At 35.9% G+C, this 14,847-nt stretch overlaps 1 protein-coding gene across 5 annotated transcripts in view; it reads right to left on the reverse strand.

Annotated features, from left to right (window-relative positions):
- Window positions 1-9,798: 9,798 nt before the first annotated feature.
- Window positions 9,799-14,847, reverse strand: part of SPOPL (speckle type BTB/POZ protein like) — a 62,249-nt gene continuing 57,200 nt past the window's right edge. For all 5 annotated transcript variants that reach the window (XM_027131964.1, XM_027131976.1, XM_027131997.1 and 2 more), the window contains one exon: window positions 9,799-14,129. In XM_027131964.1, coding sequence (XP_026987765.1) covers window positions 13,985-14,129 — 145 coding nt within the window. In that variant the 3' untranslated portion in view covers window positions 9,799-13,984. The remainder of the gene's footprint in view (window positions 14,130-14,847) is intronic.

Here is a 14,847-nt window from a genome sequence, read left to right on the forward strand (position 1 = left end):
AATCAGCGGCTCCTTTAACCCTGTCCTGTCTGAGCGAAGAACAGACGCCCTCAGGCGACCTACACGCAGAGGCGGGGCCAAATCCAAAGCTGAGCCCCTGGGAGCTGTGAGAACAAAGAAGAGAAAGGGAAATCTCTCCCAGAAGCCTCAGAAGCAGCGGATTAAATCTCCACAATCAACTTGCTGTACCTGCATCTGTGGAATATCTGAATAGACAACAAATCATCCCAAATTGAGGAGGTGGACTTTGAGAGCAAGATTTATGATTTTTTCCCCTTTTCCTGTTTTTGTGAGTGTGTATGTGTATGCTTCTGTGTGACATTTTGTCAGTATAGCTTTGCTTCCACCATTTGTCCTACGGTTCTATCCATTTTTTTTTGTTGATTTTTTAATTTTTTTCTTTTTTTTCTCTTAATAATTATTTTTTATTTTAATAACTTTATTGTATTTTATCTTACTTTATTTTATTTTATTTTATCTACTTTCTTTTTTTCTTCCTTCCCTCCTTCCTTCCTTCCTCCCTCCCTCCCTCCTTTCTTTCTTTCTTTCTCTCTTCCTATTTCTACTAATTCTTTCTCTCTACTTTTTCTCCCTTTTATTCTGAGCCGTGTGGAGGACAGTCTCTTGGTGCTCCAGCCAGGAGTCAGGGCTGTGCCTCTGAGGTGGGAGAGCCAACTTCAGGACACTGGTCCACAAGAGACCTCCCAGCTCCACATAATATCAAATGGCGAAAATCTCCCAGAGATCTCCATCTCAACACCAGCACCCAGCTTCACTCAACGACCAGCAAGCTACAGTGCTGGACATCCTATGCCAATCAACTAGCAAGACAGGAACACAACCCCACCCATTAGCAGAGAGGCTGCCTAAAATCATAACAAGTCCACAGACACCCCCAAAAACACCACCAGACGTGGACCTGCCCACCAGAAAGACAAGATCCAGCCTCATCCACCAGAACACAGGCACTAGTCCCCTCCACCAGGAAGCCTACACAACCCACTGAACCAACCTTAGCCACTGGGGACAGACACCAAAAACAATGGGAACTACGAACCTGCAGCCTGCAAAAAGGAGACCCCAAACACAGTAAGATAAACAAAATGAGAAGACAGAAAAACACACAGCAGATGAAGGAGCAAGATAAAAACCCACCAGACCTAACAAATGAAGAGGAAATAGGCAGTCTACCTGAAAAAGAATTCAGAATAATGATAGTAAAGATGATCCCAAATCCTGGAAATAGAATAGACAAAATGCAAGAAACATTTAACAAGGACCTAGAAGAACTAAAGATGAAATGAACAACGATGAACAACACAATACGTGAAATTAAAAATACTCTAGATGGGATCAATAGCAAAATAACTGAGGCAGAAGAATGGATAAGTGACCTGGAAGATAAAATACTAGAAATAACTACTGCAGAGCAGAATAAAGAAAAAAGAATGAAAAGAACTGAGGACAGTCTCAGAGACCTCTGGGACAACATCAAACGCACCAACATTCGAATTATAGGGGTTCCAGAAGAAGGAGAGAAAAAGAAAGGGACTGAGAAAATATTTGAAGAGATTATAGTTGAAAACTTCCCTAATATGGGAAAGGAAATAGTTAATCAAGTCCAGGAAGCACAGAGAGTCCCATACAGGATAAATCCAAGGAGAAATACGCCAAGACACATATTAATCAAACTGTCAAAAATTAAATGCAAAGAAAACATATTAAAAGCAGCAAGGGAAAAACAACAAATAACACACAAGGGAATCCCCATAAGGTTAACAGCTGATCTTTCAGCAGAAACTCTGCAAGCCAGAAGGGACTGGCAGGATATATTTAAAGTGATGAAGGAGAAAAACCTGCAACCAAGATTACTCTACCCAGCAAGGATCTCATTCAGATTTGATGGAGAAATTAAAACCTTTACAGACAAGCAAGAGCTGAGAGAGTTCAGCACCACCAAACCAGCTGTACAACAACTGCTAAAGGAACTTCTCTAGGCAAGAAACACAAGAGAAAGAAAAGACCTACAATAACGAACCCAAAACAATTAAGAAAATGGGAATAGGAACATACATATCGATAATTACCTTAAATATAAATGGACTAAATGCTCCCACCAAAAGACACAGATTGGCTGAATGGATACAAAAACAAGACCCATATATTTGCTGTCTACAAGAGACCCACTTCAGACCTAGACACACATACAGACTGAAAGTGAGGGGATGGTAAAAGATATTTCATGCAAATGGAAACCAAAAGAAAGCTGGAGTAGCAATTCTCATATCAGACAAAATAGACTTTAAAATAAAGACTATTGGGCTTCCCTGGTGGCGCAGTGGTTGAGAGTCCGCCTGACGATGCAGGGGACACGGGTTCATGCCCCGGTCCGGGAAGATCCCACATGCCGCGGAGTGGCTGGGCCCGTGAGCCATGGCTGGTGAGTCTGCGCATCTGGAGCCTGTGCTCCGCAATGGGAGAGGCCACAACAGTGAGAGGCCCGCGTACCGCAAAACAACAACAAAATATACAAAAAATTAACAGATAAGGGAGAAGCAGACCAATTCACTGATAAAGTTGAAGATTTTAATACTCATTGTTCAGTAATTACTAGAAAAAAGTAGACAAAAACTAGTGAACATATAGATGTGAACAGCACTATCAATCAGCTTGACCTTACTGTCATATATAGCATACAGTACTCAACAATTGCAGAAAATACATTCTTTTCAAGTGCATACAGAAGTTTCAAGATAGATCATATTCTGTGCCATGAAACAAGTATCAATAAATATCAACTTAATGAAAATATATGGGGTCTATTCTCTGACCACTATAGATTTAAATTAGAAATCAGTAAAAATATAATACCTAGAAAAATCCTCCCAAATATAGGAAGTAAGCCCATGGACCAAAGAATAAATCACAAGGGATATTAGAAAATATTTTGAACTGGTGATAATGAACATACAACATACAAAAAATTGTAAGATGTAATTAAGGCAGTGCTTAGAGAAAAATCAATAGTTTACATGATTAGAAAAGAAGAAATATGTAAAAATTAACAATCTGAGCTTCCATCTTAAGAAACCAAGAAACGATGAAGAAGTAATAAAGTGGGGACATCGATGAAGTAGGAAATGGACTAACAACAGAGAAAATTAAGTCAAAAGTTTGTTTTTTATATTCATATAGCAAGACTGATCATTAATTTTTTTATGGATATTTAAACAACTTTTGTTTTAAACTAATTTTAAACTTACAGATTTATAGATTGTTTTTAAAGGCCTGCTCTTAAATGGTCCTTCTATGATGCTGAGCATGGTGAAGTGGTAATATAAGTGTGTGGTAGAAACACGAGGACTGAGCTCCCTGTTTGCTTCTTGCTTATCTTGTAAAACAACTTGCCCACATATATTTATATAGGCTTTACATATTTTAATTTAGAAAATTGCCACCATTTACTGATATACAGTGTACACTCTTTTTTTTGTATACTTCAAAATACGATGCCAGTCAGCTTAGTTGGTGGAGGGACCATGCCATAGTCACAGTATTTAAATTAAGCCCTAAAACTATACAATTTTAGAACACACTCTGTATATATACCGCTAAATTTTCCATTAAAACAACTGTTTATAAGGACGGATCATTATTGATCCATGACTGTTCCTCTACTAATCTGTGAGAAGGTGCATGAGAGTAAGGGGTCTGTCTTTGAATTGGTTTTGTTTTGCTTTACCATCACTGCAACTTGTATAGAATAAGGGCTCAACTGTATAATTGAGGAAATACTCCTCCATTCAGCCTCAAACCTGAAAGGTCCAAGATGAATGCATCAGATCAAGACTCCAATGTGCTAGATTCTCCTAAGTTTGAGTGTTACCAGTTCTCATTAAAACAAACAAAAACCAAACAGCATTTAATTATCATTCATTTTATGGAAAAAAAAACCCAATCCTCATTTCATGGAAAATGTTATGTTTTGAAAATAAGAATTTACATTATTCTAGCAATTGCATGCCACTTTATTTCCATATGATTATCTAATGATGGTCTGCCTAAGAGTTAAGTACAAACTAGCAAAACAGCTTACATGACCATAATTATCTTCCCCAAGCAGAAGCTGTATCAGTAACTTCTGTTCTCAGTGTTACCAAATTTACCATTCTGGATAGCTTAAAAAAAAAAATCAATTTATTGACTTTCCCAGAATGTACATTTTTTAATGTTTAATCTTTTTTCTCATTAGTAATATAAACATATATTTGTTTTATGGAAATTTTGGAAAATGCAGTCCATTGGAACAAATGATTCCCAGTATATAATCCAAAGACAAATGCTCTTATTATATTCTTATATTTCCCTCAAGTGTATTTTTATTAAATATTGGTATATAATAGTATGGTTTATCTAAACAAGATAAAAAAAACCAACAGGTTTTTTTTTTTTTAATTAACTTCACAATTCATTTCTTTCCCTTTCTCATAATAGGATAGGTTCATTTTGCCCATTGTAGTGCTTTTACATCTCAACCTAAGGTCATTCCTAGGCCTTTTCCATTTTATTTGCTGCTACTGTAATTGGGATCTTATTGCTCATAAATGGTTTCTGCCAGGATATATTATCTTGCAGATTATCTCTACATTTTCCTAGCCAGTTTACTATGAATTTGGGTCTTCTAGGAAAACAACTGTATATAACTTTCAAATATAGGCTTCCTTTCCCATACTTATATTGCTTATTTCATATATATTTCACTAAAATTTCTAGAATAATTTTAAATAAACATATTATCAAACTACCTGTGTTTTGGCTGACTCTAATGGGTCATCATTATGATGTTTTTGGCTAATGGTGTGAGGGTGGTAGTCTCAATGGTGTTGAAGAATTATCTCCCATACTAGGTTTGTAAGGATATCTTGTGAAAAAAATAAATGTGCAGTTTTGCTGAATTCCACTAGATGATCATGGCTTTTACTTTACCTTTTGATGTGGTACAAAACTGTTACCGTAATACTGAACCATCCTCAGAGTCCTAGGTCAACCTTAGGTGACTTGGTTTTTCTTTTTATTACTAAATTCTAGCTATTAGGATTTTATTTAGGATTCTATCACTCATATTTATAATAGAGATGGGTCTGTAAGCCTTCCTTTTTGGATATTCTCTTAGGAAAATGGGGAAAGGGATTAGGAACCAGCATTTACTAGGCTACTGCTACCTCTAGGACAATGTATTAGTGTCTTACATATATTTCATTTATTTTTTGGCAATTTTCTAAGGTTATCTGGTTTCATACTAGTTTGATTAAAAGTATTGCTTAAATTTATTTTTCAGTATTTTCTTCAATGCACATATCACGGGAATTATCAGTTCCTAGAAAGTTTGAAGAAAGTCAACCTAGTTCCAAGACTTTTCTGGAGGTAATTATTTTATAATTGTTTCCATTTTTTCCGTGATTGTGAATTTGGGCAATTAGGAGCTTAAAAGGCCTTTCCTGACTTAGTCCTATGTACTCACATATTCAGAGTTCTCTCACTTGGATTCATTCTTACCCTAAAAAAAAAAAAAAAAAAAAAAAAAAAAAAAGACCTGCACACACAGAGGTACTACACATCAACAAAAAGCACTACTTTTCAGCTCTACTGAATTTCAGTAAAATCACCAACTCCTCTGACCCCTGAGCCTCCATACTTATTCCCTTATATAAACACTCTCCTCTATGCCTGGCTAGCAGTAATTTACTCTTGAGATGTGCTACACAATACCCTCTATTCCCCTTTCACAGGCTTATATTTTGTTACTGATTTTATTAAATTCCATCAGAACAGGGCATGTCTATTACATACCCACAAAAGAGATCATTACTGAAAAGGTTTTTCTGATAGAACACGTTTTACCTATTCTGTTTGTCATACTAGTTCTGCTACATCTCTGTAATATTATCTTTGCCTTCTCCCTTTTTGGTATCCTAGTTGATTCTTTCCCCTGACTTTGCCACACACACAGTATTTTGTGCTTTGGAGGATATACAGTCTATTTTAAACAGTGGATAGTTAGAGCCTCTTATTTTTTTAAAAATGCTTAAATGTTTATAATTCAAAGTTTAAAATCAGTGAGAAAACATTTTAAATTCTCATTTTATGGAAGAGGAAGAATTTTGCACTTTTGATTTCCAATGCCAGTTCCCCCCTTCATCTTGTCTAATTTCCTTTTTACTTACAACAGATGAACACTTTCACATTTTACATTTTACAGTTGTGAACCAGCCAGGGTTCATCAGTGAGGGAAGGGAAGGAGGACCTTCTTCCGGGAGGACGACAGCTATCTCTGAGTGTGATCCTGAGGTGGGAGGACGGGCAAGCAGGTGGGAGTGTGGAAGGTTGGGGAGAGGGGTTGCATTCAAGTTTACAACGTTACAATTAGTCAGTCTTCCCTCTAACAGCTTAATACTTATTGCCAGTCCTTTTAAGCCTCAGCTTCCTATGCTTGGATTACTTTTGATCAATGTTCCCTATGCTTTGGGTACTATGTTAATATACTACCTCTATATAATTTGTGTTAACTTTAGAAATGAATCGCTAAACAGCTAAGAGTTTTGGGGTCAAATTTTTTTTCACTTAAAAGTATTGCCAGAGAAACATGACTTAAAAATTTTTATTTTATTGCTTGGATACTCACACTACTTATCTTTCCAATTTACAAGTCACCCAGTATGTCTAGGTTTGGACATCTGTTCATGAATTCCACCTGGAGCACTATGAATTTTCTTATTTCTAAAACTCTTAATTTTTTTTAAGAAAAATGATTAGTATCTTTAATCACTGATTCAATTACAATTATTATTATTATTTTTTGCACCAATTATGCAAACACCGAGTCTCCTTAACTCATCCTCTGTAAAGTCATGGCCTCCAATTGCAACTGGGCCATCATGTTTTTTCTTCACGTCTGCTATTCCAAAACTCCTCTGCTCTTCTCAAATCTCTGAAATCAGCAAACTATGGCACCAAAGTTAAATCCTGCCCACTGCCAGCTTTTGTGAACAGTTCTAATGGAAACAGCCACCTCGTGAGCTTACATATTGTCTATGGCTGCTTTCACATTACAATGGCAAAGCCGAGTGGGTAAAACGGTTACTACCTAGTCCTTTACAAAGTAAGTTTGCTGACCCCTGATCTAAACCCATCATCCACCCCCTTTACTCTGAATAGATGACTTCACAAGGAATAAAAGACATAAAATGAGTATACCAATTTTCAGGCCAAAAAAAAAAAAGTATTAAATCTGACTCGACATCCTTTGCATTTCCCCTTCACATGCGTTAGGGGCAGTCTGTCTGGCATCTCATTCCACTCCTATTCTCTTCAGACTAGGACATCAGTAATCCCTTTTGTATTCTACTTTTCTGACTCCTTATTATGACATCCTAATATACTGACATTTCTCCCACCACAAAGGAAAACAAATCAAAGTAAGAAACTGAACCTAAACCCCATCTTACAGCTACGGTTTCTGCCTTGCCATCTTCGCTGGACACCCCACAGTCTCTACTCAGAGCATACATTTCCTTACTCTAATCCTACTGCTTTCCCCACTCCAAAGACTCCTTTCATTTGCTCCCTCACAAATTGAATTTATATTTTAGTTGCCTATTTGACTGCTCATTAGCACTTGACACTGTTAACCATCCCTTTTCTTGAAGCATTCTCTTCTCCAACTGCTAGGATGGACAGTCTTCTGGTTCTGACTTTGTGATCACTCATCTTCTTTTGCAAGCTGCTCTCTCTCTGCTCGTCCCTGTCTCTGCCCTGTGCTGACTTCTCACCTCAGCCCACATACACTGGTTACCATCTGTAGAATACTAAGGATTCCTGACTTTATAACTGAGATCACCCTCATGTTTATGATTCACATATCCAACCAGAATGCCCTATAAGAACCTTAAGATCAACAGGCTCCAAATCAAAATAACCTTTTTTTTTCTCCACAAACTGCTGCTACTCTTGTGATTACTGTATCAGTGAATGTATCAGTACCATCCTCCACCCAGTTGCTCAAATATCAAACCTGGGAGTCACTCTTGACTCCTCCATCTTCCTTCTACCATATGAATTTCCAAGTCCTCTCAGAATTTCCTCTCCAATCTCTCCATCCCAGGTCTCCTAGCCTAGCACAAAGCACTAGTATTGCTCACCTCTTAAGAGGGTCTCCTTACCCTCTCTCCTCTAGCCCCCTCCAACCCACCTGAAGATTGACGGATTGTTGATGACATACTCAATCAACACTCATAGGTTAAGTTCGACTCTTCTAATAAGATCTTTAAACAATCGTGATCTTTGCTAACTGGTTTACAACATGAGATTTCTCTTCCCAATGGGATATAGCCACACCTGTTTTTATTCCCATAAATGTTCCATATGAACCTTGCCAACACACAATCGGTTGGATGATACCACCACTAAACTGCCTAACTCCCACTCAATTTGAGACGAGCATCACTTCCTCAGGAAGGTTTATCAAGTTTAATGCACCTAACTTCACTACTCTTTTTCAACTGCATGCCACTTTCACTTTTCCTCATTTTTGCCCAATTTTCATAATGACCTGCACATTTTGGGGGCATTTATAAAGTATACATTCTAAAAACCTTCTGCTGTGGCAGTTATATCAGAGTCCTCAGGACACTGGTTGCCTTTGTGTGTGTGCGTGCTGCAAATGTTATCCCTAAACCTCACCATTTTTCTTTCTTTGCACTTATCCTGGTTTGAATTTGGACGAAAGGCCTGGTTTGAATTTGGACAAAAGGATAAGATTAGATACCATAGGAACTGTTTGGCTCTGATGTCACAGACTGAAGCAGGACTACACTTGAATCCTTTACAAAGGAATTAAGGGTGGAGGGCAAGAGATGAGGGAGAGGTGGAAAGGAAGCACTCCTAACGGGAATGACAAACTTTTTTGCCACTAATCATTGCAGACATCTGCATGCAAACCTCCCTGGTACAAAAAATAAGAAGGTAGCAATCATGTAAACATCTCTATCAATGTCTTCTATTTAAAAACAGTGATCAAAAAGCAAATGCCAGTCTTGGCCTTCTCTTAGAAACAAATAATTCTGAGGTGATAGAACAGAGGAAACACAACATTCCAATTTTCTAAAACAAAGTATGAAGGGTGCTGGCTGCTGCAGAGTAAGGGAAAAGGTTATATACAGTTCATTTAAAGTTTAGAATATGACCACTTGTCCTATCTTACTATAGTTGTATAGGTAATATTTTTTAAGTGTTTCAACCCTTCTTTTATTCTTTTAAGGGTAATTCAGTGTGTGTGGACATGTGTATGTGTGTGTTGAGAATATGGAAGGTTTTTCACTGTGCATTTCTGTGACTTTGGCCGTAATTTTTAAGCACTAATTATGTTGCTGTTACTAAGCTGGTGTAGGAATACACTGCCCCAAATTTGCTCTTTTTGAGAGCAGCAAATAATTAGCTGAAATTAAGAAGGGGTAGGAGGACCAGGGAAAGGTGATCTAAATTACATAGCATTAGCATAAGTCACGCAATATTGATGGTATGCATATGTTAAAGTACATATATATGTAACATCTCAGAGTCAAGGAATAAGTTTTTAGTAGGTTCCAAAAAAACACTAGTTTTCTTATGTAGAAAAGACAATTACTAAGCATAATTCTAAAAGCTACCATATCAAATACATGGCTCTTTTTGTAAAGCATCACAGTAATCGGATAAAGAATTATTCATAGTTTTCAAATAAACACAAAATAAACCAATTAATTCTGAATAAGTAGTATCAACTTTATTTTAACTCAGTGTGCTGAAATGCAAAAAATATTTTCAGCAACAAGATACAAAAAGTATGTATCTCATCATTGACATCAGCTGATTAAAAATGAGGCTGAAAAGTTCAAAATGTCTTTATACATTTGAATCTTGAACATCAATTTGCCCCAGAACTGATTTTTAAATAATTTCAGCAGAATTTTATTTTCAAAAACGGGACTCACTTAAGTTATATCTTCATTCTAAAAAACTGAATGCAAAAATTAACTGGGTTACAGTATACAAGGATAAACCCTTAACAACAGAAAAAGATTTAAATATAAGAATTCTTTTTCAAACGTGAAGTCCACATACTGCAAACAGAAGACACAGTGTGGTGATTTCATTCCTAGTGAAGAAGTCTCGCATGGTAGGCACTCAATATTCGTTCAACTGGACCTAAAATTTACATCATTCCATTTAACACTTAAATAAACTAGAGCTCATAATCTGTATAAAAGAGGTTTGCAAAATACTCTTATGTGTGTTGAAAGTGCTGTCTTTATAATCTGAAAAACACTAAAACCCAACCACCCACGTTGTTTTGCAAGAAGACATTGAATATTTTCATTTTATCCATCAAAGAGCATGAACATCCAACTCAGAACAATTCACCTCTTCAAGGAGACTTGGCTTTGAGAAAAGCTTGAGTTGGATTTTAACAAAACAACTTACTAAAGTCCCTAGTGTTCTATTTTAGTAACACTGGGTAGCATCTATGATCCACAATTTTATAAACAATTCTGCTTAGGTTTTAAATTTATGCACAAAACAAATGGGTAAATAAATTAATAACTATACTTTTGGCAATTTAAGCTCTAACTTAGGTCTCGTTTAAAAATAAACCAATAATGTTCATGACAACTTTTTAAGAGATCTTTGTTAATATTTTAAAACTTAATTTTAAAATTGATGTCCTTAAAAGGCACTGTTTTCACATTTCATCATGCAGTAAATTGGTCACATTTTTGAGAATTATAATTTCCTCTCAATTGTCCCCTCAAAGCACATTTAAATGGAATACACTTCAACTAACCTAAACTTTCAACATTTAACTGAGTTCTATTTTCAGAAATTCACTCTTTTGAACATACCACACACAAGTCCAAGCAAATACAACTACATGTACACACACACGCGTGCACGCACGCACACACACATGCCCAAATGACCACGGAATACATGCAAGAATCTCCAATTACTATTTCAAGACAATGACACATGAGTATTCAAGGAGGTAACAATGGCAGGCCATAATGTTATGGCACCTTCATATTTGTGCTCCAAATACCGATACACATTAATATTAAAAAATGAAAAAGGCACAAATACAGTGTTTCTGTATCTCAATCTAAAGAACAGTTCTCCAATAGTTACTTTTATAATATGGAACATTTAAGACCAGTTACTACTTTTCTAAGAAAAAGCTCTGTTTAGGTGACAAAAGGGAAACAGGAGCAGGCTTTAGTTCAAAAGTCAACACTGCTCAGGACAAAATCTGTGCCTACCGAAAACAATGTCTGTAGTTTAAAAATGAAAAAAAAAAAAGCTATTACAGCACTCACGTCAGAATACATTAACAGTTTTGTATCATTGTCTCAAGAACCCACAATACCAAAAATATACATAATAAATAAAAAAAATAAAAACTACCATATGATTCTGTTAGTATAATGGTAGGAATTATATTATCTGAAAAGTGGACATTTCTACAAATGTGGATATTCTTACAGCACAGTGTTGGACGTTTTTGGTACAAAATGTGCTACCAAACTAAAAAAAAAAAACTTTATAATAAAACCCTTCAGATTTGCAACAAACACTAAAGTAAGTATGTAAGTAAGGGTAAGCTGAAATGTTCATTATAATAGGTGTTATCACTGAAGTCACTATGGTTAGAAATGTAGACCCAAGCAGTGAATTAATTCAGAATGCGCCTGTGTGCATCTGACATAAATGAATACACCAGTATTTTTTTAATATATGACAACAAAATTCTAGGGCCTGAGGGATGAATTTTTGTTTTCTTCTAAGACCCTGGCAAAATCTCAAATTCTTAAAGTGTATATGTATGTGTGTGTGGTTTCTTTTTTAAATTGCACATTTTAAATTTAAAGGGCTCAATCTTATGGTGAAGTTAAGGAAGTGAATTTCTGCTCCCTATAATACTCTTACATAGGATGGAATCCATTCATATGTAAGAATCTTTCTTCTATCCGAAGGGAGTCTTCCAATTTCAAATTTAGGTTAACACAACAAAGACTCAAGCTACACAGGAAGAAATGAAGATATCTGAAAATATGATCTTTTTGAACTCCAGTTTGATGTGGATAACAAATGATTATTTGATAGTGTTTGTTCAATGTAAATATGAATCACTCTTGGTATATTAGGATTGCTTCAGTAAATACCTAACAGACAGATAACAAAAATAAAATCTATTTTAAAACTTCACGCTTCATCTTTTTCTTTTTGTCCTAAATTCAAAAACTAAATAAACGAATTATACAAATTTTAATCTGGAGAATAAAGTTATATATGTAAATATATAGGTATATGCATTTTTTTTTCCAGTGAAAAAAATTTTTCCCTTGTAGTCAAATGTGAATCTTGCCTAAGAAGCATACTGCCACTGTCACAGGAAATCAGATGCAGTGACTTGACACCGATTGCTCCTGCTTCACCAGGACAATGCACCAGAACAGACTTCTGTTGTAAACAGAGCTATCGAAAACTGAAGATGTGTATGTGTTTAAAGCTAAAATTCATTTATAATAAAGAACTGGCCCGTGAAAAGCAGTTTATGAATAGTTTATCCTGTTCACATTATGCAGAATTTCACTATCATCCACAATGTTGGTACAGTAACTGAGACAGAAAGGAGAAAGCTAGGGAGGAAAAAAGGTTTCAGAGTGTAGCCTGACATATTTCTAAGGGTTCTCTCCTTTAGTCTGCAAATAATAGCAGTTCATTGCTTTTAGAAGGAGAGTAGGCTGTCCAGGATTCATTTACTGTCAGGTGCCTTCTCCAAAGCGTGATAAACAGGCGTGAATTCAATAATGAATATCTGGAAGTCAAACCAATTTAACTATAATCGAGAATATCTTCCTTATCTATTATCACAAACATCCCAGTTGCCTCCATCTGTCTTAAAAATGCTTTCAAAAGTTAAGACAATTAATTATACCTTATCAATTCTCTCAAAAGCAAAAAAAAAAAAAGTACCATTCAGTATAAAAAAGTTACACATTAAAAGTGCATATATATCTTCTTAATTGGCCCACTCATTAAATTTACATTTGGTCATCCTTACTTTTAACATGTACAGAATTCTTCATATAAATGTAGGTCACTATAAATTAAAAAAAATTAATTCAGCACAAAACATGCTTTCTTCTTATTGAAATCTTAACCTCAATCAGTTCTCAATCACTGTAAACTTGGATAAACTCACAAAGAAACACAAGCAAAGGTTTGTTATGCTTCTCTTAGTTTGTTGGACAGATAACATAAAAACACTACAAATTTCATTAAAAATTTGGGCCAACTCATTGCATATTTGCCCCCTGAAATGAAAAATAAATTAGAATTGAAGCAGTGTATTGCCATAACTTACCTTGAAGGTAAGCAGGTTCTCCTGTATTTATAGAACTTAGACTGGAGACGTTACCAGTAATCTCCAATAGAAGTGCTTTTTTAAGGAAAGCCTAGTTTTAAACTTTGAGATAGCATAGGACAAACCCTATAATATTCATTTGCCTTTCTCAAACTAATGGAAGATCCTTTTGAAACTTATTATCTTCAGTTATCAATATTACTGCATTATGGAGCTAGTGCAATCCTGCATAGCCTTGGTCACAATGACAAGGCACAATAAAAAAATTAAAGTATATATATGAACAAGAGAAGTCACTGAAGATAATTTAAGGCCTTGAAGTGAATTAGAGTATAATCAGTCTAATTTAAAGCTGAAGAATAAACCATAAATTATCCACCTGAAATTCAAGCAATATGCTTTCTCAGCTTCTGTTCTGTGGACAAGACAACAGAAACAACTCTTGCTTATGGTTTGTGTATTAGAATCCTTCTGGACCTGGAGGAGTAAAAGTCAGTTCCATTTTTCTACAGTTCATGGAAGATTTCAAGACTGTTTTAGCCGTTTTCGTGGAATACCAAACTGTGGACACTGTGCAGATGCTAGTGCTCGGAAGGCTTCTGCTACCAAATGTGGGTGAGACTGAATCATGGACTTCCACCCAGATGTTTCCATTATGTCTGCTGCTTGGCTGAAAAATAAAATTAAGAGATGTTTACTGAAGAATACTTTTCAAAATGCACTGCTGCACTGTCAATTTTTTTTTTTAAATTTACAGATTTCAAAATGTCTGGAACATTCTGTTTGCCTCTCTATGTATTCAAACCATTTGAATTCATTAAAATATCATCTTTACCTTACCGGTATTTTCTTTTGTAAATGAAACTATTCAATTTTTCTGGAAATTCTACTCTTGGAAGTGTGTGACACTTGTCTGCATAGTTCTACTCCCACTGTTACCATTTCTATACCCGCTCTTTCAAGAGCTCTTTTCCCTGGCTCTTACATGCAGGTTTTCTTTAGAGTTCTAAGTTCTGCCCTCGACTCTTCTCCCTTAACATTCTTTACTTATCTTATCCACTATTCACAATTTTAACTATCATATTCAGTGATGATAAATAATGATTTGCTAAGTCCTAGGCCTCCCCACAAAGGTTGTTCCCAACCACTTGTTCTCTTTACTTGGATGTGCCTGGAGACCCATAAATTTGGGACTGTCGGAAGGGAACTCAACACGTTTCTCCCAAGGCCCAAATTCTTCCTCTCTCATTTCCCATCAGCTAATGCTTCCACCATCACCCAGTGATTCAAGTCAGAAACCTGGAAGTCACCCTAGATGCCATCCTTTCCAATCAGTCATCAAAGCCCTATTTTAATTCCCAAAGGTATCCTGAATCCCTAGTTAAGGC

Source organism: Aethalodelphis obliquidens, unplaced genomic scaffold, assembly GCF_003676395.1.
Source record: "Aethalodelphis obliquidens isolate GAN/ISIS:26980383/991018 unplaced genomic scaffold, ASM367639v1 scaffold2, whole genome shotgun sequence".
In the NCBI taxonomy this organism is placed as follows: Eukaryota; Metazoa; Chordata; class Mammalia; order Artiodactyla; family Delphinidae; genus Aethalodelphis; species Aethalodelphis obliquidens.